A 24,783-nucleotide genomic window follows, 5' to 3' on the forward strand; every position below is an offset into this window, starting at 1 on the left:
TGTGCCCAACCACCCCTGAGAAAAAGAACTTTCAGGGGCAAAGGAGCGAACAGGTAATTTAGAAGAAAAACAGAAAGTGGTCTCCGACTGCCCAGGACTTCCCTAGGAGTTGGGGGAGTTGGGGACGCCTGGACGCGTAGTATTTGTAATTGTGAACAAAATAAATGGAAAGCACGAAGCCTGAGGCTTCTCGGATCCTTTCCTGACCAAATTCAGGTGATTTGGTATAGGGTATTTTAATATTTTCCCCCTTTTGTGAAGTAGAACAAACACAACTTGGGCGCATCGCGGCGGCTCAGAGCCTGCCAGCCAGGCGGGCGACCGGAGCACCAATCAGCGCGCGCCTGCGCTCTATATATACGGCGGCCCGGCCCAAGCGTAGCTTCATCGGCGCTTTGCCACTTGTACCCGAGTCCTAGATCTTCACCATGTCGGAGACTGCTCCTGTTGCTCCCGCTGTCGCACCTCCTGCGGAGAAGACCCCAGTTAAGAAGAAGGCTGCCAAAAAGCCGGCTGGGGCGCGCCGTAAGGCATCCGGGCCCCCGGTGTCCGAGCTCATCACCAAGGCTGTCGCCGCCTCCAAGGAGCGCAGCGGCGTGTCTCTGGCTGCGCTCAAAAAGGCACTGGCGGCTGCCGGCTACGATGTGGAGAAGAACAACAGCCGCATCAAGCTGGGTCTCAAGAGCCTGGTGAGCAAGGGTACCCTGGTGCAGACCAAGGGCACCGGGGCTTCCGGCTCTTTCAAGCTCAACAAGAAGGCGGCCACCGGGGAGGCCAAGCCCAAGGCAAAGAAGGCGGGTGCGGCCAAGCCTAAGAAGGCTGCTGGGGCGGCTAAGAAGCCCAAGAAAGCTACGGGCGCGGCCACTCCAAAGAAAACTGCTAAGAAGACCCCGAAGAAAGCGAAGAAGCCGGCCGCAGCTGCTGTGACCAAGAAAGTGGCCAAGAGCCCCAAGAAAGCTAAGGCTGCCAAGCCTAAGAAGGCCGCCAAAAGCGCAGCGAAAGCGGTTAAGCCAAAGGCCGCCAAGCCCAAGGTTGCTAAACCCAAGAAGGCTGCACCCAAGAAGAAGTAGGTGGTTAAATCATCTGCTTCTAAAACCCAAAAAGGCTCTTTTCAGAGCCACCACTGATCTCAAAAAAAAGAGCTGTATACTCGTTTTTGTGCTGTGTATCCTATGTTCTCTAGACTTCTTATTCAAGGGTAGGTTTGCGCGGGAGTTGTTGCAGATGGCTGGCACTACCCAAGGGAGCAGGGCAGAGTGGTTGCTGTGAGTTTGCAGAGTTTGAACCCATTCCTGTGGGTTGCCCCTTGCCGTGCGGTGTTTTCTGTCAGCCTCCTGGTCAGCAATTGCGAGCGCTTTCCGCAGGCTTGCGTACTTGGGATTTCCGCCGCCCCGCCCCACTCCTGTGAAGAGCAAAAACAACCACCACTAAACCCAGCCAGTTTCAGTCTTACGGGATATTCCGATTGGGCTAAAAACTCATTCAAAAGTCCCGCCTTGCTCGCCGGTTGGCTCATTCCTCTAGCCTGTGATTTTTCATTCTGTTTTTAATTGGACGTTGACTGTCCTCCATCTGTGGTCTCTGTTTTGTTTTCTTTCGGTTGGGTTAGCCCTATTTGCTTGATAGAGAAATGTGTCGTATTTCGGACGTTTTCCATTTTTTCAAAAGTCAACTTGCTGTCGTGGGGGCGTTGGTATTAAACCAAGGGCAAGAGAGTGGGTCCTGAGGCCGTCGCCTCGCATTCTTAATTCTTGTTTACTCTGGCAGCAAAGAAACGTTTGAAAAATGCTATAGCGGTGGCAGTGATTCTTTCACCAGAAGCAAAGCTGGACCAGGGATCTTTCTGTTCCTTGCACCTTTTAACTTTATAAGCAAATGTGTGATGATTTGACAGCATAAAAAACAGCTTTTAGTCGGCCATTTTGTCCTGGCCGGCCAGTCAAGGATCCTCTTCGGGAACCTCGACGTCTGAAAATCGTAGATGCTTTAAACGCCTTTTTGTGCAATCCAAATGCTTCTACGCTAACTAGAAAAAAATGTAGACTGGTAAAGTTTTGAAACGTGTGTATATGGGTGGGACTGGGTGGCCTTTTTAATAAAGGGCCTTTTTTTTTTTTTTTTTTTTTTTTAGTAACAGCGTTGTAAGTGGATTCTTTCATTTTCATGGCATTTCTCCTGGGTAGAGAATTTCTCAAGACCGTTTACCAGGGAAGGGGCTTCTGCAGAACTGCAGCTCCAGTTTTTCAACCACAAGGACGAATCTGTGAGTTAATGTTAATTCCTGCATTAGTGGTAGGGGCCACGGAGTTCATTCCTAGTCTTAGTCACTGTATGGAGAAACCAAAAGGTCTAGTGGATAAAATGCGTAGAATGGTAACCAAAGTGCAAAGAAAAGCAGAGATGAGAGATGTATAGAAAAGGTTGCAATGTCTGTATTAAAGACACCTCCTGAGTTCCTGGTTCTTTGAGCTGCCTGAACTCCTGCCACAGGGGACCTTTCCACTTAGCTCAGGTTGGGTCAAGTTGCAATAGCAGAAGACCTAATAAAGACACTCCAAATAAATCACAGTTATGGCTTGCAGTAATAGCACCATGTTCTTTTATGTTCCTATTTTCTGTCAAATAATTTCATTTTCACATCCACTCTAAGAGACAGGGGGCGAACCAACCTAAGCAAAAGTTGATTCTCTTTTCTCTAAACCTCTTGTGAATGCCCTTTTGTGGTGTAAATTTATTGGGTTTATATAGTTGATCCTAACACCGAACGTTTCCTGCAACTGTATTTGCATAAATGAAAGATGTTCTTTACTTTCAAATAAAACATATTCATCAAAAACAAATGTAACTATTCTCTAGTAAGGCTGGAGGGAAAGTTCATTCACAGAGAGCTCCGTTCAGTTCAGTTCAGTTCAGTCGCTCAGTGGTGTCCAACTGTTTGCAACCCCATGAATCACAGCACACCAGGCCTCCCTGTCCATCACCAACTCCCGGAGTTCACTCAGACCATCGAGTCAGTGATGCCATCCAGCCATCTCATCCTCTGTCGTCCCCTTCTCCTCCTGCGCCCAATCCCTCCCAGCATCAGAGTCTTTTCCAGTGAGTCAACTCTTCACATGAAGTGGCCAAAGTACTGGAGTTTCAGCTTCAGCATCATTCCCTCCAAAGAAATCCCAGGGTTGATCTTCAGAATGGACTGGTTGGATCTCCTTGCAGACCAAGGGACTCTCAAATCTCTCTTTTCACCTAGTCTTTAGATAATCTTCAACAGTTTCCTCAGTTTTATCCAAGTTCTTAAATTATGTTCCCTTCCCTCACTGTGAGGGAAGTTTACATAGTTGACTGACTGGGGTCTAATAACCCATTCATTTGAATCTAAAAATTAGCTAGTTTAACAAAAAGTCCCTTGTCACAATTTGGTTTATAAAACCTAAACTTTAACATTATTAATATCATTTTCAATATTCACTTATTATTATAAATATTGAGAACAGCATTAATATACTTTAATTGGCCAAAATGGCTGACTAGCCAGAAATGGCAATGAATACTGCATAAACTGCTGACTGATAAATAATGAAAATTCATGAAATTTTCATGTATGATAGAAACGTAACAGAAATTAAAGTCTCCTTGTAAATCATTATTCTACTTCTTTCTGTACATACTCAGTGCTTTCATGCTGAAAAAGTAAATATCTTATTACTTCCCCTAGGCAATGCTCTAGGTATCATATTTTCTGTGCTTGAGGGAGATATAAAAGGTAACTTTGTGTTTCAAATCCATGCCAAAGAGAAACAGGCCCAGTACTAGATATGATTACATCATTAAAGAATTTCAGAAGGGAACAGGGATTTAGGGCACAGTGGTAACAGCAATAGTGTTTTGAAGTAGCTTTTTTTTTTTCTCTCTCCTTTGGACGTGTCATAAGGCAAGTGGAATCTTATTTCGCTAACCCGGAATCAAACCCATGCCACCCTGTAGAGAGTACAGAGTCTTAACCACAAGACTGCCAGGGAAGTATCAACATCTGGCATGTCTTGAGCACTAATTTACAAGGTGTCAAGCACTGTTGCTGAGCACTCTTCATTTATTTTCAAAAACATTCTTGTCACAGTGCTTTGAGGTAGGTCCCATTATTACTGAGGCTTGGTCACATTAAGGACATTTACTTTCTGATCAGTAAACCAGTATAATAACCCTCCATGAAGAGTGCTGTTCCTCCAAAACATGGTAAAGAGCCACATATGTCTTAAAATTTTTTCTAGTAGCCACGTTTTTAAAAAGTAAAGCAAGTAAAATCATTTCAATAATATTTAACCCACTAAAATAAAAATATTATTTCAATAAGTTATGTAAAAATATTAGATTTTTAAATTCTATTTTTCATACTCTTTGAAATGTGGTATGTATTTTACACTTCAGCTCGTCTCAATTTAGACTAGCCAGTTTCATGTGCTTAATAGACACAAATGGGTAGTGGTTACTGTTTTGAACAATATAGCTCTATAGTGGGAGAAAGCAATGGCACCCCACTCCAGTACTCTTGCCTGGAAAATCCCATGGATGGAGGAGCCTGGTAGGCTGCAGTCCATGAGGTTGCTAAGAGTGGGACAGGACTCAGTGACTTCACTTTCACTTTTCACTTTCATGCATTGGAGAAGGAAATGGCAACCCACTCCAGTGTTCTTGCCTGGAGGATCCTAGAGGTGGGGGAGCCTGGTGGGCTGCCATCTATGGCGTCGTACAGAGTCAGACACGACTGAAGCGACTTAGCAGCAGCAGCTCTATAGTAAATACTGAAAGGAAGACACAAGAAAATATTTACCCTGAAGTAGACTTTAGACGTTTCCAAGGAAATAACTATGATGACCTGGTCCTGAAGTCTAAGACTAAAGATCATAAAGTACACTTGGTTATCCCTAGCATCTGATGTTTCTTCTGGCCACCCTGCCCACCTCACCTCATACCAGGCTTCTGACCACAGGAATCTGATAACAGATTTTAGCAAAAGCCAGGCCACTGCAGGCCCTCCCTGTTCATCCTGAGGCAGCCCAGTCTCCAAGAGAGAGTTTCTGTTGAGGAGGAAACTAGGTCTGATCATCCATTTCTGGATAACCTATCTTATTGATCAAAAATATTTAGTTTGGGTTTGGGTTTTGCTGGCAATGATAACTTCCTCCTCTATTAAATAGAGACAGTGAGAGAACTTGCCTTTCAGGGTTGTAGCAAGTGTTATATACAATAATTTAGATCAATTAGATCATGTAGTACTTGATCCATGGAAAACTATCAGTGTTAGTTATTAGACTGACTCTTCCAAGGAATCCATGGTTTTATTTTCTTCCTTGCATAAGGATCTCTCTAAAGGTGGTGATATTCAGTACAGAGTGGATCAGTAACACCTGTAAAGTTGTCCCAGAGAATTTACCTGGACTGAAAGTGTTCCCATTGCTCAGAGTTGACTTTATGTCCTCTCAATGGAGTTTCTTCTCCTGGTATATCTTTTTGAAAATGGTGCCATCATCCAAAGCATCATGCAAAGCAGTGCTCTATCCCAGATTACTGAGAGTCATCCAAGACCAGTGATTCTCAACAGGGTACTCTGCTGAAGTATGGTAGAACCGAGAAGTAGGAGGGCAGGGAAGGCCATGTGTAATTTGGAAAAGCATAGCCAGTGCTGAGACGCAGATTTACCCTGAAGATATGAAACTCAAGTGTCAGACTCTGTACTTCCAAGGCCCTGGAAGGGGCCCCTGGGAGTATAGTCTGTTCATGTGCTCTTATTTAAAAGGAATTCTTTTAAAAGTTGCATGTTTTAATTAAGGCTGGTTAAAACCTTTATTTCCACTCAAGGTTCTCTTCTGTTACAATTCACCTTTGTCTGATTATGTTGGGATATTGATGCGAATATTTAGGACTTGAGAACATTTACTGAATCTAAATTTTGTTTGGGGTTAATGAAATATATAAAGTGATGTGTAGATTTGTTCATATATAGTTCACTTGTTGCTAGCCAGTCTGATCTAAGAATGTCTTCAGGGAATACTACTTATCACTGACAAAAAGTGAAAAGTGAAATTGAAAAGTCTTGTCTGACTGTTTGCAACCCATGGACTTTAGCCCCCCAGGTTCCTCTGTCCTTGGAGATTCTCCAGGAAAGAGTACTGGAGTGGGTTGCCATGCCCTTCTCCAGGGGAATCTTCCTGACCCAAGGATAGAACCTGGGTCTCCTGCATTATAGGTAGATTCATATATCCGTGTGCCCAGTCATCGGAGATGTGAAATGTATAAAGTAGAAGCTAGTCTTTGAAGAATTCTTCCAAATTTTAAAACTCACATGTGAAAATTTGACAGGGGATTTTCCAAATTTGAAAGCAAGCCTTAAAGCGTTACTTGACATTACTTGTAGTGCTTTAAAGCTGACATTCTTCTCTAACTTATCAAGAGGATAAAACAAATTGTGATCGAGCATCTTAAGTGAATACTGAATTCTCTCCTCACTGTTGACCTAGTATACTCTACGGAAAATATTACTGAACATTTTCCTTTAAAGATGGAACCAGAGTATGCCATCAAAAATATAGACAAATAAAGCATTATAGTTTTGTATTCAAGTTAGTAACTGTGGCATTGTCCTGAGTTATGTCAGATACGGTTCTTTAAGAAAACGTAATGTTTTCTCACCTACCTGGTAACTTTGTAGTTATGGGTACCACGTCTTATCACCTGTAGGCCTCAGGAATCGGCCTATTCCATCGGGTACGTTATACCTCTAGACGTGAATATTTAAGACCTTCTCTAGATTATTCAATAGCTTTTATGAACTACCTGTGCTTTCCACCTTTTCATAGTTTGTAATGTCTCACTGACAGTGTTACAGTTACTTTAGATGAAATTGTGGGTGGCTCTAAAAAGAGCCTTTTTTTAAGTACAGAGGAAACAACTTTATGCCCTCTCCCCGCGGATGCGGCGGGCAAGCTGGATGTCCTTGGGCATGATAGTGACGCGCTTGGCGTGGATGGCACACAGGTTGGTGTCCTCGAAGAGCCCCACCAGGTAGGCCTCGCACGCCTCCTGCAGCGCCATCACGGCCGAACTCTGGAAGCGCAGGTCGGTCTTGAAGTCCTGCGCGATCTCGCGCACCAGCCGCTGGAACGGCAGCTTACGGATCAACAGCTCCGTGGACTTCTGGTAGCGGCGGATCTCGCGCAGAGCTACCGTGCCGGGCCGGTAGCGGTGCGGCTTCTTCACGCCGCCGGTGGCTGGCGCGCTCTTGCGGGCCGCCTTAGTGGCCAGCTGTTTGCGCGGCGCCTTGCCGCCGGTGGACTTGCGGGCAGTCTGCTTAGTGCGAGCCATCACAAATGGGTGATCACAAACCAAAGGTCTGGTACAAGCGCAGGTAGTTGCCTTTAAATATAGTTGGAAACATTCTGATTGGTCTCGGAATTTTTCAAAAGTACCGCGCGATAAAACCATTGGCTTAAAAAGTGACCGGGAGAGACCGGTTAATTAAGAGAGAGTCTGATTGGATGAATTACTTCTACACCTATTTCCTATGCCTTTTTTAAAATCTAGGCGACCTGAAGGAATTTTCCTAAATTGTTTCATCTTATTGCCAACTTCAATGTACATAACGAGCCATTTACCCACCATGTTAACTTTTGATTCAGTATACGGGTGGGACCTGATATTCTTAATTCTTGACACGTTCTCAAGATTGTCAGTATTTCTGCTCCAATCCTAAATTGAGTACAATTGATCTTTCTCCCCCACAGTTGGGTCAGCTTTAAGTAAATCTCGAACTACCAGGACTACCACTTTCTAACTTTGGTCATCAGATCTCCCCTAATTCTGAGTTTATCTTCTGTAAAACTACATGCCAGGGTCCCTGGGTGGATGATTTTAAAAAATCACATGCATGCAAAGGTGGAATTGATGACATATATACACTGGATCCTGATAAACTTCCATGGGGGGGCGGGGGGATTGTTTTAAAATTTTGAAAGCAAAGGCAAGAGAAAAACAATCTTGGCAAGAGTAATTGCTTTTTGTTATCCTCAAGACTAAGTACCGCTCTAGTTTCCCTTTCTCTTTATAAAGGCCCTTGTGGATTACAAAGGTTTCGCCAGCTATGCAGTAAAATAATGCTTGTGAGAACATTTCCAGAGTCTTTGTTTTAATGTCATTCGTCTTTTTACAATTAACCACCTACACAGCATAACCTGGCTACCAGCTTTTTTTTTTTTTTTTTAATAAAAATGTGGATGGCTGTGAAAAGTCTTTGAATAGTTTATTAAAAAGTTTCTTCTTTTGTCTAGGCTTTACTTCCCCTTCGCCTTGTGGTGACTCTCCGTCTTCTTGGGCAGCGGCACCGCCTGGATGTTGGGCAGGACGCCGCCCTGAGCGATGGTGACTTTGCCCAGCAGCTTGTTCAGCTCCTCGTCGTTGCGGTTAGCCAACTGCAGGTGACGCGGGATGATGCGGGTCTTCTTTTTGTCCCGAGCCGCGTTGCCGCCAGCTCCAGAATATCAGGCGTCAGGTACTCCAGCACCGCCGCCAAGTACACCGGAGCGCCGGCTCCAACCCGCTCGGTATAGCTGCCCTTGCGGAGCAGACGGTGCACTCGCCCCACTAGAAATTGTAAACCAGCCCGGGAAGACCGAGTTTTGGCTTTAGCTCGAGTTTTGCCTCCTTGTTTACCACGTCCAGACATAGTTACTTTGTAAAACTCAACAGCAAAACTTGTGAGCAGGAAAAAAAAAACCCTGGATGACCAAGGGGGAATAAAAATATTTTTTAATAGACAGTAGAGGGATGCGCCACTTAGGTCTCCTATTGGTCAGAAGGACGAAGGTTTTTCTATCCAATAGAAAGAGAATATGTGTATCCCTTATTTGCATAAACCCCTCCCTCCAGACCTTAGTGAACCTGTACTGATCTTACCCAATCAAAAGTGAGAATTCTTCATTCCTCATTTACATTGAAGCGCTATAAATATCTGGTTTCTGAACTCATACTGTTTATCTTAGTCGCGGAGACTACCATCTAACGTTTCTAGGGCAAAACAATGCCTGAGCCGTCTAAATCTGCTCCGGCTCCTAAAAAAGGCTCTAAGAAAGCCATCACTAAAGCACAGAAAAAAGATGGCAAAAAACGCAAGCGCAGTCGTAAAGAGAGCTACTCTATTTATGTGTACAAGGTTCTGAAGCAGGTCCATCCAGATACTGGTATCTCATCTAAGGCCATGGGTATCATGAACTCCTTTGTGAACGACATTTTCGAGCGCATCGCGGGCGAGGCGTCACGCCTGGCGCATTACAACAAGCGCTCGACCATCACATCCAGGGAGATCCAGACGGCCGTGCGCCTGCTGCTGCCCGGGGAGCTGGCCAAGCATGCTGTGTCTGAGGGTACCAAGGCCGTCACTAAATACACCAGCTCCAAATGATTGCCTGCATAGGCAGTTAATCCAAAGGCTCTTTTCAGAGCCACCCACTTTGTCGAAGAAAGACTGTAACTGCCGTTTTCTCGCGCGGTAAATGCAATTCTGTCCTATTGATTTAAGCATCTACATCTACTCTAGTGGGGTTAATAGTTGAAGCAATTTTGGAGCCAGAACCTCTAGCTACTTGAAAAGTCTCTTGGCATTAAAGAGACGTTCCCCGAAAGACACATCTTCCCGTTTCCCATGGACTAAGCATCCAGATGCTTGGAAATGCTCACTCTTCACGAGGCCTCTTAAAATTTTTGATGGTGATTAGAATTTTCCTTCCGGGTAAGGAAGTGGTTGGGGGGATTTCAGCGTCCCGATCCTCAAGGCATCTTTATGCAGGTTGTCTTTTCAGGGCAGGTTGCAGGGAAGGCAAATCAGTGGGGTTTTCTCCCTGTTATTGGGGAAACTAAGCAAAATCACCTGTTGTTCCTTTAGCAAACCGCGGACACTTTTATAAGGTATTAAACTCTGCACATGGTTGAAATGAGATTTTCTAATTTCTCATTATAATTATATAGTGATGGAAACAGCCAATGTAAAGCCGTTTCCATTTTTCTTGCATTCCTGATATCTGGGTTCCAGTTTCCTGGGTCATTTACCTTCCTGGGATGGCACTAGAAGAGGTTGAAAGTGTGGCACTCCCAATTCTAGGAGGGGAAATGGTTTGAATTTTCTGACCTCCCCATCTGGTGTCACCTCATTTGCAGACTAGGAGGGCCCCAGGTGGAGAGGAAGGTGTGCTAATTTTTCTTGGGAAAAATTTTTAAAAGAACATACTACTCCCAAAATAATCCTGATAGGAAGGGCCTTGGTTGTGGAAAAGGAGTCAGTGGGGCTGGATGAGGGGAAGAGCCACGAAAAGTCAGCGGTTGACTGCATATTAAAAAGGTAGGGGAAAGTCTTTTCTTTGGTTTATAAGCACCATATTTAGGTGACATACATCAGTGTGTTTGGATAAGGAAATAAAAACTCGAAGTAGAATTTCTCAAAAAGACCACTTTTAAATTTTGAAGTTAAATGAACTTTTCCCAGATCCCACACAAATTAGGTGACTGCTATATGAGAAGACTTCCCTGTCTCAGCATACATAAAACATAGCTGTGAAACAGAAGCTTGTCTTAGAAGTTAAAAATCTTGGTTTTTAGATTGTAGCCCCCTCCACTCATCTCTGGGGGGAAAAGAAAGAAAAATTGAACTCAAGCTGCAGTTTCAGAATTGCTCTCTGGAGGGATGAGATCTTAGTGGTAATATAATCTCAGTCTCTTCAAAATTATCTCCTGGGGTAGAACTTATTATTTGCCTGCTTGCTTGCTTCTATCTTCCTTCTCCTTGCCCCTTCCTTTCTTCCTAATAGTTGATATTTTACAGAACTATATACAGTCAGCAAAAAGACCAGGAGCTGACTGTGGCTCAGATTATGAACTCTTTATTGCCAAATTCAGACTTAAATTGAAGAAAGTAGGGAAAACCACTAGACCATTCAGGTATGACCTAAATCAAATCTTTAATGATTATTTCAGTGGAAGTGAGAAATAGATTTAAGGGACTAGATCTGATAGAGTGCCTGATGAACTATGGATGCAGGTTCATGACACTGTAGGAGCAAGACCATCCCAAAGAAAAAGAAATGCAAAAAAGCAAAATGGCTGTCTGAGGAGGGCTTATAAATAGCTGTGAAAAGAAGAGAAGTGAAAAGCAAAGGAGAAAAGGAAAGATATACCCATTTGAATACAGAGTTCCAAAGAATAGCAAGGAGAGATAAGAAAGACTTCTTCAGGGATCAGTGCAAAGAAATAGAGGAATATAATAAAATGGAAAAGACTAGAGAGCTCTTCAAGATCATTAGAGATATTAAGGAAACATTTCATGCAAAGATGGGCTCAATAAAGGACAGAAATGGTATGGACCTAACAGAAGCAGAAGATATTAAGAAGAGGTGGCAAGAATACACAGAAGAACTGTACAAAAAAGATCTTCACGACCCAGATAATCACGATGGTGTGATCACTCACCTAGAGCCAGACATCCTGGAATGTGAAGTCAAATGGGCCTTAGGAAGCATCACTATGAACAATGCTAGTGGAGGTGATGGATTTTCAGATGAACTATTTCAAATCCTAAAAGATGATGCTGTGAAAGTGCTACACTCAATAGGCCAGTAAATTTGGAAAACTCAGCAGTGGCCGCAGGACTACAAAAGGCCAGTTTTCATTCCAATCCCAAAGAAAGGCAATGCCAGAGAATGCCCAAACTACCGCACAATTGCACTCATCTCACATGCTAGTAAAGTAATGCTCAAAATTCTCCAAGCCAGGCTTCAGCAATACGTGAACCGTGAACTTGCAGATATTCAAGCTGGATTCAGAAAAGGCAGAGGAACCAGAGATCAAATTGCCAACACCCGCTGGATCATGGAAAAAGCAAGAGAGTTCCAGAAAAACATCTATTTCTGCTTTATTGACTATGCCGAAGCCTTTGACTGTGTGGATCACAATAAACTGTGGAAAATTCTGAGAGAGAGGGGAGTACCAGACCACCTGACCTGCCTCTTGAGAAACCTGTATGCAGATCAGGAAGCAACAGTTAGAACTGGACATGGAACAACAGATTGGTTCCCAATAGGAAAAGGAGTACATCAAGGCTGTATATTGTTACCCTGCTTATTTAACTTCTATGCAGTGTACATCGTGAGAAACACTGGGCTGGAAGAAGCACAAGCTGGAATCAAGATTGCTGGGAGAAATATCAATAACCTCAGATATTCAGATGATGCCACCCTTATGGCAGAAAGTCAAGAAAAACTAAAAGCATCTTGATGAATGTGAAAGAGGAGAGTGAAAAAGTAGGCTTTTTCAGAAAACTAAGATCATGGCATCCATTCCCATCACTTCATGGCAAATAGATGCGGAAACAGTGGAACAAAGGCTGACTTTATTTTTTGGGGCTTCAAAATCACTGCAGATGGTGACTGCCACCAGGAAATTAAAAGACGCTTAGTCCTTGGAAGGAAAGTTATAACCAACCTAGACAGCATATTGAAAAGCAGAGATATCACTTTGTCAACAAAGGTCCGTCCAGTCAAGGCTATGGTTTTTCCAGTAGTCATGTATGGATGTGACAGTTGGACTGTAAAGAAAGCTGAGCACCAAAGAATTGATGCTTTTGATCTGTGGTGTTGGAGAAGACTCTTGAGCGTCCCTTGGACTGCAAGGAGAACCAACCAGTCCATCCTAAAGGAGATCGGTCCTGGGTGTTCACTGGAAGGACTGATGTTGAAGCTGAAACTCCAATACACTGGCCACATGTTGCGAAGAGCTAACTCATTTGAAAAGACCCTGATGCTGGGAATGATTGAGGGCAGGAGGAGAAGGGGATGATAGAGGATGAGATGGTTGAGTGGCGTCACTGACTCAATGGACATGAGTTTGTGTAAACTCTGGGAGTTAGTGATGGACAGGGAGGCCTGGCGTGCTTTTGTCCATTGAGTCACAAAGAGTCAGACACAACTGAGCCACTGAACTGAACTGATACCCTTAAATGCAATCCCAAACCAAAACCTGGGCCTCCTAATCTCAAAGGTAGGCCCTTCTGACATCTGTACAAATAAATACATGACTGATCTTTAACAAGCCAAAAAAAAAAAAAAAAGTTATATGACTAGACTTCAGGCTAGCCTTCAAAACTATAGTAGAGGAATGAAGAGAAGCCAAAAGTAAAATTCATACATCTCCCCAGTTAATTCTAATGAGCTACCAACTTTACTCATTAAAATGTGACAGGGAAGAGGCAAAGTCTTCCACCATGTTGGAACTGTGACTTTAACCTTCACTTTTGAGGCTTTTGTTATCATAATCACTAAAAGCATGCTGTCTATAGCTGTAAGCAGACCTGTTTGAGGAAAGTAGCTATCACCCTAGGTAACAACAGTATAATTTGAACTAGGACTGTAGACATGGCAGTTTATAATTAAAATTCTTTTCTGAGTCTCACTCTTTCTATTTGGCCCAGCAAACATTTGTTTACAAAACATTTGTCTTTTTTCATTTTACAGTGAATTGCCTGTGAACTGCCCTTTGAAGTCCCAAGCCCCTAACCCCTAATCTGAGATGGCATAACAAGCATCAACTGTGTAACTTGTGCTTGGGTCTAATTTTTATTTCATCCAACCCCCAAATGAAACTAAATTTGACTTTTCCCTGTAAATCAGTCTCATACCAGTTTAATTCTTAGATCAGGTTGAAGAACCTAGAAGGGTAGAGGATTCTTTTTTCCTCTCCAAGACCACAAGGGCACACGATGTCATCATCTAGAACAAAGGCACTTAACACTGCTCACCAAATATATGTGAATAAATGCTGAATGTACACTTCTCTTAAGTTCTCTTCATCCTTCTGATTCACAGTGATTTTTCTTCTTCCTGGGCTCTTATATTGTTTGAAACCTTCCGTTTCTGATGCCGACTATGCTCTACTACTTAAACTTCAGGTATACAACCCCCTGCCTCCTCTCCCCCGTCCTTTTCAAAATAGTATGAAGTCTTTGAGGTAGCATCTATCTTTTTACAACTCCCTTATGGGTTTTGAAACATTTCAGACACTGGGCCAGTGTTATGGATGTGTATTGCTGTTGTCCATGGTGAAGATAATAATAAAAAGGAACTGAATATCGCTAAGAAAAAGTCATAGTAGTCATAAGACTTGAGAGAAGGTAAAAAAGAAACTCTTCTTGGTCACCTGAATCAAAACATAGTTCTCTGACAGAATTGGTTTAAGAGCAATTTTTTCCTAACCAGGTTCCTGTTCCTTTTACCATCTTGCTTAGGAGTTAGTAGACTTAGAGGCTCGAGTCCTCGAAAATTCCTGAAATGATAGTCCACATCCTTCTGGGCCCCATCTATTTCTACTTCATGGACCATTATAAGAAGAAAATGGCAAGATTTCACTTGGCAACTTCTCAATTTTAGGTTCTTGACATGAGAGCTTAAGACCAAACACTCTGTACTAATATTAACATAGTGTATTACAGTATATACTGTAATCTCATTTTGAGTATTTATATGCTATGGGGGTGGTTTGTTCTCTCATTTCTTAGGAATCCGGAGACTTATGTGCTGCAGTTTGCAGTTCTCTAACAGCAAGAAGTCCAGTACGATATGCATGATGATGGGGTTTTCTGAAGGAATTGGTGTCCTGTGGGTGGGAGCCAAGTGAGAAAAAAAGGGAAGATGGGAAGGTTGGGAGTGGCACTGGAAAATGATGACCGTTTTCCAGCGAGGAGTTTGGAATCCTTGGTCCCATTCAACTCAGTGTTATTTAGCCAAGGCAAATAAACTGTGTCTGTTTCGCGTTCTCTAAAATGAGGACAGGTCTCTACATGCCTCCCAGGTGATCCTGGAAGGCCTCATAGGTAAGTTGAATGAAATGGAACTTTTTACTGTTCAGACAGGTTAAGTCTTGGGCCAAGATAAAAAACTATTATTTCTTCTCTTCGTTTTCCCTGTTAAAGAATTAGAAGAGATATACACTGAGCATACTAATATTTACCTCTTAAATATTATCTTTACGAATTATTCTGAATTTATTCCTTTCTAAAAATTGAGTCACAATTCCAATAGCTAAAAATTCAGAACAATGAAAATAGCCACTCCTGCTTCTTTTAAGAACAGTCGTTTTGAGAAAACCAAATCACTCCATTATTAATAGTATTAAAAGTCCATCGTACTGGATGAGAAAGCCTTGTATGCAAATAAAGGATGCAGGTTCCGACTTCCCATAGGTTCAAGTAGCAACCAATGGGAAGAATGTACAACTAGCTTCTATTTACTATAGACTTTTATTAGTACTTTTTTCAGAAAGTTTTTGTTATAGACAGAAGTCTTGTATGCAAATTAAGGATGCAGGTTCTAGTCTCCCATTGGTTTATTAATGTTAGCCAATGGGAGAATAGCACAAGCCTACCTTCAGTTAGTATAAATACTTCTCTCGCTTTCATTTTACTTATCTTCTGTTTGCTTTTTCCTGTGAGGCTGTTTTTTTTCGTGATTTAGGGGATATGTCAGGCCGTGGTAAACAGGGTGGCAAGGCTCGCGCTAAAGCCAAGACTCGCTCCTCGCGGGCCGGGCTCCAGTTTCCCGTGGGCCGCGTGCACCGTCTGCTCCGGAAGGGCAACTACTCCGAGCGAGTCGGGGCCGGCGCGCCTGTGTACCTCGCGGCGGTGCTGGAGTACCTGACGGCCGAGATCCTGGAGCTGGCGGGAAACGCTGCCCGGGATAACAAGAAGACGCGCATTATCCCGCGCCACCTGCAGCTGGCTATCCGCAACGACGAAGAGCTCAACAAGCTGCTGGGCCGTGTGACCATCGCTCAGGGTGGTGTGCTGCCCAACATCCAGGCTGTGCTGCTGCCTAAAAAGACTGAGAGCCACCACAAGGCCAAGGGCAAGTAAAGTGTTCACGTTCCCACGGCACTTTTTCTTTCAGTAACCAAGAAAAGTCGATATATACAAAGGCTCTTTTCAGAGCCACCTACTTTTTCCATTTACAGAGCTGTTATGCTTTTTAATTGTACCCATATGAAGGTTGTAACATCAGGCCAAAAATCACAAGTAAGAAATGAGTTTTCCTCACTATCCGAGGAAAGACTTATCTCCAATCAAAATGTTTGCGAGGAATTTTTAACAGAAAAATCACATGAGTTATATTGGCTGGTTAAACAGTTGAGTCCGTTTCTAGTCAAACAGTATTTCCTAATTACAGCGGTGACGTATGACATGTTTTCCCCACTGGAGAGTGAGTTTACTAGTGAAAGGTGCTGAACTCTAAACATTTTTTGTTAATGCAATGGAACACCCAAACACTCTGCATCTAGATTCCACTTTATGAAAACATGTTACGCTGAAACAATTGAGAGTAAGTTACAGATCATTGACACGTCAAAAACATCTTGATTGTCCACAATGTTCGTGTTACACCCGTGAAAACCTGAGTGTCATTTTAGATGTAGCCCACCTACTCTTTCTAAGCACTTCCAAGATAATCTTTGGTGATTGTACTTAAATATGTAATCCATCGGTAGTGTCCGTGTTGCTTTGTAATTACTTTCCAGTATATTTTAGAAGTGAAAGGGTAAATAAACCGAAGTCAGGCCATTGGAGTTGGTATAGTAAAAGGGCAGGTTCGTTCACCAACCGGAAAGCAGCTCTTCATTCTTCCGGGCAGCCAGGCAGAGAAATGGACCAATCAGGGAAAGGCGCGGGTATTTTTGAATGTTCTCGGGTCCAATAGATGTTCGCCTGGCTGTATAAAAGGAGGGCGGCTGCCTGCCTCTTGCTGGCGTTGGAGGGACAGTAGTTATCCGTTCGTCGCTTGTCATGGCTCGCACTAAGCAGACTGCTCGTAAGTCCACTGGCGGCAAGGCGCCGCGCAAGCAGCTGGCCACTAAAGCGGCCCGCAAGAGCGCTCCCGCCACAGGCGGCGTGAAGAAGCCGCACCGCTACCGGCCTGGCACCGTGGCCCTGCGCGAGATCCGCCGCTACCAGAAGTCCACGGAGCTGCTGATCCGCAAGCTGCCGTTCCAGCGGCTGGTGCGCGAGATCGCGCAGGACTTCAAGACCGACCTGCGCTTCCAGAGTTCGGCCGTGATGGCGCTGCAGGAGGCGTGCGAGGCCTATCTGGTGGGGCTCTTCGAGGACACCAACCTGTGTGCCATCCACGCCAAGCGCGTCACTATCATGCCCAAGGACATCCAGCTTGCCCGCCGCATTCGCGGGGAGAGGGCGTAAATTTGTTTTCCATTTGACTGCCAACTTTAAACCCAAAGGCTCTTTTCAGAGCCACCCACATCATCAAATAAGGGTTGTACCACAAAGGGTTAGGATTACTCCTACTCCCAACAAAGCTGGAGCAGAGCGGAAGTCCATCCCACCGTCCTATCCCTACTCCCGCAGCCAAGTAAACCCTGGACTTGTGTGAGAGCTGAGGTTCTAACCGTATTCGCCTTCCAGGTAGCACTCCATACCTAGTTTTATGTAACTTTATGAATCTGAGAAGCAATTAGCAAATCCCCCATGTAATCTCGGTTTAGCACCTTGGCTGCTGTAACCCAGCTTGTTTGTGCGTTAACCAACTGCCAGAGATGGCGCTAAAAGAAGATAGTTTAAGCTGCAGGCCTGACTGAGAACACGACACATGACGCATGTTCTTCCTTGCCTAGCTGCCCTTAAGAAACACCTCATTTATATGAAAGCTCTGTGCCGCACCCCCGCCCCCACCCCGCCCCTGCCACAGCTTGTATAGAAGACGGGCAAACATTGAGTCCTGAGTTGGGTGCTCTGCATTTGGATATGATTCCGCTAGGCCCTCACTGCTGTGAAATAAACAGTCTTTTCTGATCCTTTGGGGTTTCCCTGGTAGCTCAGTTGGTGAAGAATCCGCGTGAAATGCAGGCGACCCCGGTTCGATTCTTGGGTCTGGAAGGTCCCTGGAGCAGGTGTAGGCTACCCCCTCCAGTATTCTTGGGCTTCCCTGGTGGTTCAGCTGGTAAAGAATCCACCTGCAATGCAGGTAGACCTGGGTTGGAAAGATTCTCCTGGAAAAGTGAACGACGACTTATTCCAATATTCTGGCCTGGAGAATTCTGGCCCTGATCCTACACAGTCCATGGGGTCGCAAATAATCGGACATGACTTGGGTGACTTTCACTTTTCTTGGGCTTCCCTTGTGGCTCAGCTGGTAATGAGGGAGACCTGGGTTCGATCCCTGGGCTGGGAAGATACCCCAGAGAAGGGAAAGGCTACTCACTCCAGTATTCTGGCCTAGAGAATTCCATAGACTGTATAGTCTGTGGGGTCGCAAAGAGTCAGACACGACTGAGCGACTTACACTTTCTGATTCTCCGAGTGCGTGTTGCTTGTCTTCCTGTGAGCCAAATATCTGCTATAACACTGCTGTAGCATTTTGGTGCATTGGCCGGGAAACCGACAGCCGCGCTGACCCTTTGTGCCACCGTTGTCGAGAACTGACGGAAGCTCGGCTATCTCAGGCCCCCGAGACGGGAAGGATGGCGCGCCACCAGTGATGTCACTGCACCCTGACCCTCGTCGGGCCGGTAGTAGCAGGCCGCTGCCGCGTTTGAGCAGACTCTTGGGGAGGATTCAGAAAATTTTTGCCAGGACCAGGGCCAGACGTCTGATGGGGTGAGTGTCTCCGGGGACCCAGGACTCAGTTCAGGCCCACCTTGAAGGCGGAAGGGGAGACTAATCGCCTGCCGCAACATGGAGTGCTGCCCAGGATAGGGAATTCTCCGTATCAGATGTCTGGTGTCCTAGCACTGTATGTCTATCTGTGTGAGTGTACCTTCTCCACAGGAACAGCTACGGAGGCTGAATGGGTCCTGACCTGCGGTTTCTTGGTGACCTCACACAGCTCAGGGTAGCGTCAGGTCCTACGGGACATTGTACCTCAGTGCGGGCCTGTGAGGGGTTTATTATACTGACAAGAGGAGGAGGATAAACAGGGGTTTATATACTGACCTGCTATAGCTAAGAGGCACCCAATGTCCCCATAAAGGGAGCCACCAGCTTGGCGAAAGCATTTTTGTTTGTTGCGGGACACCATTCCAGGGTGGGAACTCACATAATGGGTAGTTCCAATTCAAACTAGAGTGTATGGTTAAAAATAGTAAGGAAGGATTCTCTGGGGATTATGGTGTAATACTGAGTTCTGTAAAATCGTGCATTTTGTGCACCCTAGAGTGGCCCTCCTTTGGGGTTGGGTGGCCCTCAGAGGGCACCTTAGATGTGCCCGCTGACCAAGCAGTGTATTGAGTCATAACTGGAGACCCTGGCCAGCCAGACCAGTTCCCATATATTGACCAATGGTTGGTTGAAAATTGCTCAGTTGAGGCCTCCTTGGGTTTGGTTCTGCACCACAAGTAAGGGAAAGTGTAAGGTCCTAGTAGCCCAACCAGAAGAAAGGCCCCACGCCAGAAGAAAAGCCACCCATTTTCCAAGGAGAGGCTGAAGACTCACCACCAATAGTGCCACCACCCTATGCGCCAACAGCTCCCCCTCAAGTGGCCGAAGGTCCACATTTGCCAGATAGCCCACCACCATCTATTTCACCTCCTTCTGATGATCCTGAGGTTATCATGTCCCGTGACCAGGCACCCCGGAACTGATGAGCAGGCACCTCCAATCAGCTCAGGGACCAGCTACCCCAGTGCTAGAAATGCACTTAGGAGAGACTTGGGCACCACAGCACCTTGCTGCTGATGGAACCCTCAAAGAGGGGGGACCTGTCTTCTACTACCAGCCTTTTTGCATGACCGATCTTAACTGGAAGCTTTTCACCCCCTCATACTCTGAAAAGCCTCAAGTGCTGATCAATCTCCTAGAGTCCATTTTACAGACCCACCGCCCCACTTCGGTAGACTGCCGACAGCCGCTCCTCACCTTGTTCAATACGGAGGAGCGCCAACGTATCGTAACAGAGGCTAGAAAATGGTTCCAGGCCAATGTCCCAGGGGGCCAAGTGGACGAAGAAACCTTCCCGGAAGACGAGCTCTGCTGGGACACTGAAGGAGAAAGAAATAGACTGGAGAGGTATCAACTGGCCATCTTACAGGAAGTAAAAGCAGGGGCTAAAAAGCCCACCAACATGGCTTAAGCCACAGAGGTAATACAAAAGCCAGATGAAAGCCCAGCAGACTTCTGTGAGAGACTGTGAGGCCTTCTGGATTTTCAGTCCTTTCAACGCTGAGGCCCCAGAAAACCAACGGATGGTAAACCCCACTTTCATGGGACAGGCCCAGTTAGACATCTGGAGAAAATTATAAAGCTTTAAAGGGTTCATGGACAAAAACGCCACAAAATTGCTGGAGATCGCCAATAAAGTCTTTGTTAACCACGACCAAGCAGCCTGTCATGAAGCAGAAAAGAGGATGGAATGGAAAGCTGCATTCCTGGCAGCTGCTCTGTCAAAGCTTGCACCCCTGACAGGACCACCTCATAGAGCAAGGGGCCCAGATCTGAAGAGGAGAAGCCCTCTCAGCTGTGATCAATGGGCCTATTGTAAAGAAAAGGGACACTGGAAGAATGAATATCCTGACTGCCCTAAGAAGAGAACCAAAGCGGCAGCCCCACCGAGCTGATATCAACCTGAGCCACCCAGCACTAATCTGATCACCCTAGCAGGAGCAGAATCCCATTAGAGGGGAGCAGGCTCTCTTCAATTTGGCCCCTGAGAATCCATGGTCAGAGTTCAACTAGTGGGCCATCCAGTGGACTTTATGGTAGACACAGGTGCTGAGCATTCGATGGTCATTCATTGAGCAGATAGCCCCCTTCTCAGGAAGAGAAGTCACTATCATCAGGGCTACAGGCACTCAGACCTGCAGGCCCTTCTGTGGTCCTCAGAGATGCTGATTAGGGGGCCATGAGATGATCCATGAATTCCTCTACCTGCCAGACTGCTCCATTCCTTTGATGGGAAGGGATGTCCTTGCATAAATGGGAGCCCAAGTTTCCATTTCTGCCACAGGTCAGCCCAGCTAAAGTTACCAGAGTGACTCTCCTCCTGGGCTCTCGCTGAAAAGAAGGAAGAGGAATGGCGCCTATACTCTTTGCTTTCAAAAGAGCAGACCATTCCTTCTGAATTAGAGACTGAGTACCCACTGGTCTGGGCCAAAAAGAATCTTCCGGGTCTGGTAAGACAGCATGCCCCCATCCTGATTGATCTGAAACCAGGAATCCAGCCTGTAAAACTGCAACAGTACCCGATTCCTCAAGAGGCTCGTCTAGGAATCCAGGTCCATTTAGACAGGCTGCTCCATCACTCCAGGGTGAAGGCAGCGCAGCTACCAAAGAGCAACCATGTTGGGAGGCGACCCCCCGACAAAACAACCCACTGCTTGTCACCCTCAGGAGGAGAAAGGACAAGCACTGTTCTTTTGAGTCCTGCTAATCCACCCAAGGATTGGAAGAGTCAGTCACTGGAAAAGATAATTATGCTGTTCCTGTCCCCTATGTTAGTTCTTTCACTGTGATGCTCCGGCACAGTCACCCTCTGCTCCTCTCTGGCTGTGTGCTCTTAGCTTTCATTTTCACCATAGGGTTAACGGCAATGGTTCCAGTCAATTGGCATTGGGATAAAAGGCTTTTACTGGTAGTTTTCTTTCTTTCCTTGGTTAGCTGCTTCATCACCATTGACTGCATATAGATCCTAAATAAGTGGTAGATCCTAATACAAATTTTTGCAACTCACCTGAGTGATGGAAAACTCTTTCACCCTTGGGTCCCAGTGGTGACCCAGATGGCGTTCTTAGCAAATTGCACCTAATGTCAGGCTTGTTTACCAGAGGACATACAATACGAAGAGCCGACAGTTGCCCTCCCGGCATATCCAGCCTCCATGGAAGACATCATTAATCTGTTTCCTTCCCTAAGCAGATTTCCCCTCCATTCTGTGTAACAAGAGGACGAGGGTAGGAGGTGGGCCTCGCCCTCATTGGAAACAAGGAGAGACTAGGAGAGCTTTCCACCCACGGGGCTGTACTAAAGGGGAACTTATCTCTATGTTTTCAAAACAAATACTTAGAAGAAGTTGAAGAAGTAGGTTTTCTGAACCCAATAAAAATAACACCTTATCCTTTGACCAAACAGATTTACAGTGGGAACCCTTTGGTGATGAAGATTACGAGGTATATTTATTATACACCTGACTTTAGGGAACATAATTTTACATAGGGAGGCTTAGCCAAAAATGCAACTAAATGGTACAATGAGACTTTTGTACTTGTTAACAGTTCTGCTCAGGATCAGGAGAATGTATTGCTATTGGCCAAGACCCAGGATCCTTACTATTACCAACAGGACCTTAGTCGAGGGTCCCCTTCACAGATTCAATTGATATTTCGAAACATAGCGTGTCAAAGCCCATCCCATACCCATGATAGCTCTGAGACCAAATATAATGCACTCTGTGCAGATGAATTTTTCTCCAGCAACAGACCAAAGGGCCATAGTGCATATGACAGTTGGGACCTATTCATAAAATCCCAAGGCCTGTTTATACAAATTACCTATACTAAGGCCTGGATCCAAGGGCCCACTACCGGTGTCTTGCTACTAAGAACTGGGTTTAATTTTCTTTGCGGAAACTGGTTGTGGGGAATCCTTCCCTGCCGATGGAAAGGTATTTGCCATCCCAAGTTTACAGTTCTAAAATTCGCAAGAAATGGCAGTCTCTGGAAACATTGTGAACCTAGGATCATTTCTAGAGCAAGCATTATCACCTGCAAACCCTCAGCCCAGGGTAAAACAGAATGACTGGGAAGGGTGTGCCCATGATAACCCCATCCTGGAAAGGCCTGGTGTTGGACCTTGTATTTCGAGGATTTTTCTGGTTTGCAGGAATACCCCTGCTAGAAAGATCAGTACTCCAGCTAACCATGCTAATACAAGAATCTTGGAAGTCTACAGTGGCAGCGATAGAAGAACAAAAAAGCCTAGATTCCTTAGCTCAGGTAGTACTACAAAACTGCTGGCTACTAGATATGATTACAGCACAACAAGGGGGATTGTGCCCCGTGCTCAACGAGTCCTGTGGCTTTTATGTAAATACCTCAGCTAAGGAAGAAAGCCTGTGGGTCCTCAAAAGAAATATTAAGTTGATTGATGACCTAAAGGCTCAGGTAGGGAAAGGAAGTTGGCTATCCAACTTGCTGTCCTCAACCTTCAGTTCACTCTGGACTTAGATATGCCTCTTAATGGGTCCCAGTTCTGATGCTCCTTTTAGCCCTCTTGCTATGTCCTTGTATTCTCAATGCAATAACCCATTTTATTTCTTCTCACTTAGAAACCATAAAGCTCCAAATGATGATGAGGACTTACCACTATACAACAATAGAGGATTCCAGCGGGGAACTTTGAGGAGAGTCTACATCCCTGTTCCAACTGGAAGTAGCCAGAGCGGTTCACCCCTGTTCACCCCTGTTCCCTTAAGGTTCCCTGTTGAGTAGTTAAGGCAGATGATCCCTAAGTCGGCTAAAGCAGCTTAAGGATCAACAGGAGGGAATGAGAAGGAAAATTCAGCAAATCTTCCATGTAACACTCTGTTTAGCATTTTAATGCTTTTGTAACCCTGCCTGTTTATTGCATCAATCAACAGCCAGAGATGGCACCAAAAGAAGATAAACTGCAGACCTGCCTGAGAACACAAGACACCTTACACATTCTCATCCTTGATTGGCACCCCTTAAGAAACACCTCAGTTTCATGGAAGTTCTGTCTCACCCCATAGCTTGTGTGTATAGAAGACAAGCAAACCCTGAGTCGGGTGCTCAGCCTTTGGAGGTGACTCCACTGGGCCTTGTCTGCCTATTAATTGCTCAGTCTTGTCCGACTCTTTGCGACCCCTTGGACTGTAGCCCACCAGGCTCCTCGGTCCACAGAATTTTCTAGACAATACTGGAGTGGGTTGCCATTTCCTTCAAGGGTAGATCTTCCTGACCTAGGGGTTGAACCTGGGCCTCCTGTACTGCAGGCAGATTCTTTACCATCTGAGCCACCAGGGAAACCCCAGGTCAGTGTGAAATAAAGTCTTTTCTGATACTCCAGGTGCACGTTGCTTTCTCTTGCCGTGAGCCAAATATCTACTGTAACGCTGCTGTAACAAACCTACTTGTAAGTATTCCACGTAATTGCACTTTTTCCTGCCCCATTGCTTTTGTCTCTTCTAGCAATTACTTGCTGTAGTTGTTCAGGATTTTAACCACTTGACCTAAGGATTTTAAACGTGTCCATTACTGTCTTAGTATCTGATAGAGAGTGGACAATGGCTGTTCTTTTTCCTCCCCAGCCAAGGAACACGAATTTGGCTTTAAGTCTTTAATTTACTCGAGCCCCTCAAGAAAACAACTGCAGTATCTAGGAAAAAAAGGTTAGTGCCATTTTAGAATTCATAACCTTGTTAATCTTTTTAGGGTATACTCTGCAAGTCGGCAGCATTTCAATGCTAGTTTACCTGAGTTCAAATGCTAGCTTTACTACTTTTTCATTTGGCATTACTTGCACAGATTCTGCTCATTTTAGAAGTTAAAATTCAGCAGACATTTAAAAATTAAAGAAGAAAATCAAATTTGTGGAAGAAAATTTACTGAACACTTTGGACGGGGGGTGGGGTGGTACCAGCATTTTAATATCATTGCTTTAAGCATCTTTTATATTAGGGGAGTGACTAAAGTGGGGCTGGAGATAAATGGGGATATTTAATGCATAGATTGTATCTTTTGAAT

General features: G+C 44.9%; 6 protein-coding genes across 9 annotated transcripts; 4 read left to right on the forward strand and 2 right to left on the reverse strand.

Annotated features, from left to right (window-relative positions):
• The first annotated feature begins 380 nt into the window (after positions 1 to 380).
• Positions 381 to 24,100, forward strand: LOC138425624 (histone H1.2). 4 transcript variants are annotated; one of them, XR_011251289.1, is made up of 3 exons: positions 381 to 1,066; positions 2,132 to 2,263; positions 8,319 to 11,287. XR_011251289.1 is itself a non-coding variant. In XM_069563749.1 (2 exons), the coding sequence occupies exons 1-2, from the start codon at positions 429 to 431 to the stop codon at positions 8,344 to 8,346; spliced, it is 666 nt and encodes a 221-aa protein (XP_069419850.1). In that variant the 5' UTR covers positions 381 to 428; the 3' UTR covers positions 8,347 to 9,981. The 4 variants fall into 4 exon arrangements, 2 of the variants coding, with proteins under 2 accessions (XP_069419850.1, XP_069419849.1); XR_011251290.1 differs by lacking the exon at positions 8,319 to 11,287 and adding an exon at positions 23,346 to 24,100 and having other exon boundaries at positions 387 to 1,066; XM_069563749.1 differs by lacking the exon at positions 2,132 to 2,263 and having other exon boundaries at positions 8,319 to 9,981.
• LOC138425634 (histone H3.1) lies at positions 6,896 to 7,380 on the reverse strand. The gene has a single exon (XM_069563760.1). It carries the CDS (start codon positions 7,354 to 7,356, stop codon positions 6,946 to 6,948), a length of 411 nt encoding a protein of 136 aa, XP_069419861.1. The 5' UTR covers positions 7,357 to 7,380; the 3' UTR covers positions 6,896 to 6,945.
• On the reverse strand, positions 8,032 to 8,806 carry LOC138425656 (histone H2A type 2-like). Its single transcript, XM_069563785.1, has one exon. It carries the CDS (start codon positions 8,711 to 8,713, stop codon positions 8,432 to 8,434), a length of 282 nt encoding a protein of 93 aa, XP_069419886.1. The 5' UTR covers positions 8,714 to 8,806; the 3' UTR covers positions 8,032 to 8,431.
• On the forward strand, positions 9,068 to 12,335 carry LOC138425648 (histone H2B type 1-B). The gene has a single exon (XM_069563777.1). The coding sequence runs from the start codon at positions 9,068 to 9,070 to the stop codon at positions 9,446 to 9,448; it is 381 nt and encodes a 126-aa protein (XP_069419878.1). The 3' UTR covers positions 9,449 to 12,335.
• Positions 15,545 to 17,883, forward strand: LOC138425636 (histone H2A type 1-B). The gene has a single exon (XM_069563763.1). The coding sequence runs from the start codon at positions 15,545 to 15,547 to the stop codon at positions 15,935 to 15,937; it is 393 nt and encodes a 130-aa protein (XP_069419864.1). The 3' UTR covers positions 15,938 to 17,883.
• On the forward strand, positions 16,862 to 17,883 carry LOC138425630 (histone H3.1). The gene has a single exon (XM_069563756.1). It carries the CDS (start codon positions 16,862 to 16,864, stop codon positions 17,270 to 17,272), a length of 411 nt encoding a protein of 136 aa, XP_069419857.1. The 3' UTR covers positions 17,273 to 17,883.
• Positions 24,101 to 24,783: the final 683 nt, after the last annotated feature.

This window comes from Ovis canadensis, chromosome 20, assembly GCF_042477335.2.
Source record: "Ovis canadensis isolate MfBH-ARS-UI-01 breed Bighorn chromosome 20, ARS-UI_OviCan_v2, whole genome shotgun sequence".
NCBI classification, from domain to species: Eukaryota; Metazoa; Chordata; class Mammalia; order Artiodactyla; family Bovidae; genus Ovis; species Ovis canadensis.

Bases quoted from the DNA above. Each gene is read 5' to 3' on its own strand.
- LOC138425624 (XM_069563748.1), top strand. From the start codon at position 429: ATGTCGGAGACTGCTCCTGTTGCTCCCGCTGTCGCACCTCCTGCGGAG. The intron at 1,067-2,131 runs GTAGGTGGTTAA...TTTTTTTTTTAG, and splicing joins AAGGCTGCACCCAAGAAGAA to TAACAGCGTTGTAAGTGGAT.
- LOC138425634 (XM_069563760.1), bottom strand. From the start codon at position 7,356: ATGGCTCGCACTAAGCAGACTGCCCGCAAGTCCACCGGCGGCAAGGCG.
- LOC138425656 (XM_069563785.1), bottom strand. From the start codon at position 8,713: ATGTCTGGACGTGGTAAACAAGGAGGCAAAACTCGAGCTAAAGCCAAA.
- LOC138425648 (XM_069563777.1), top strand. From the start codon at position 9,068: ATGCCTGAGCCGTCTAAATCTGCTCCGGCTCCTAAAAAAGGCTCTAAG.
- LOC138425636 (XM_069563763.1), top strand. From the start codon at position 15,545: ATGTCAGGCCGTGGTAAACAGGGTGGCAAGGCTCGCGCTAAAGCCAAG.
- LOC138425630 (XM_069563756.1), top strand. From the start codon at position 16,862: ATGGCTCGCACTAAGCAGACTGCTCGTAAGTCCACTGGCGGCAAGGCG.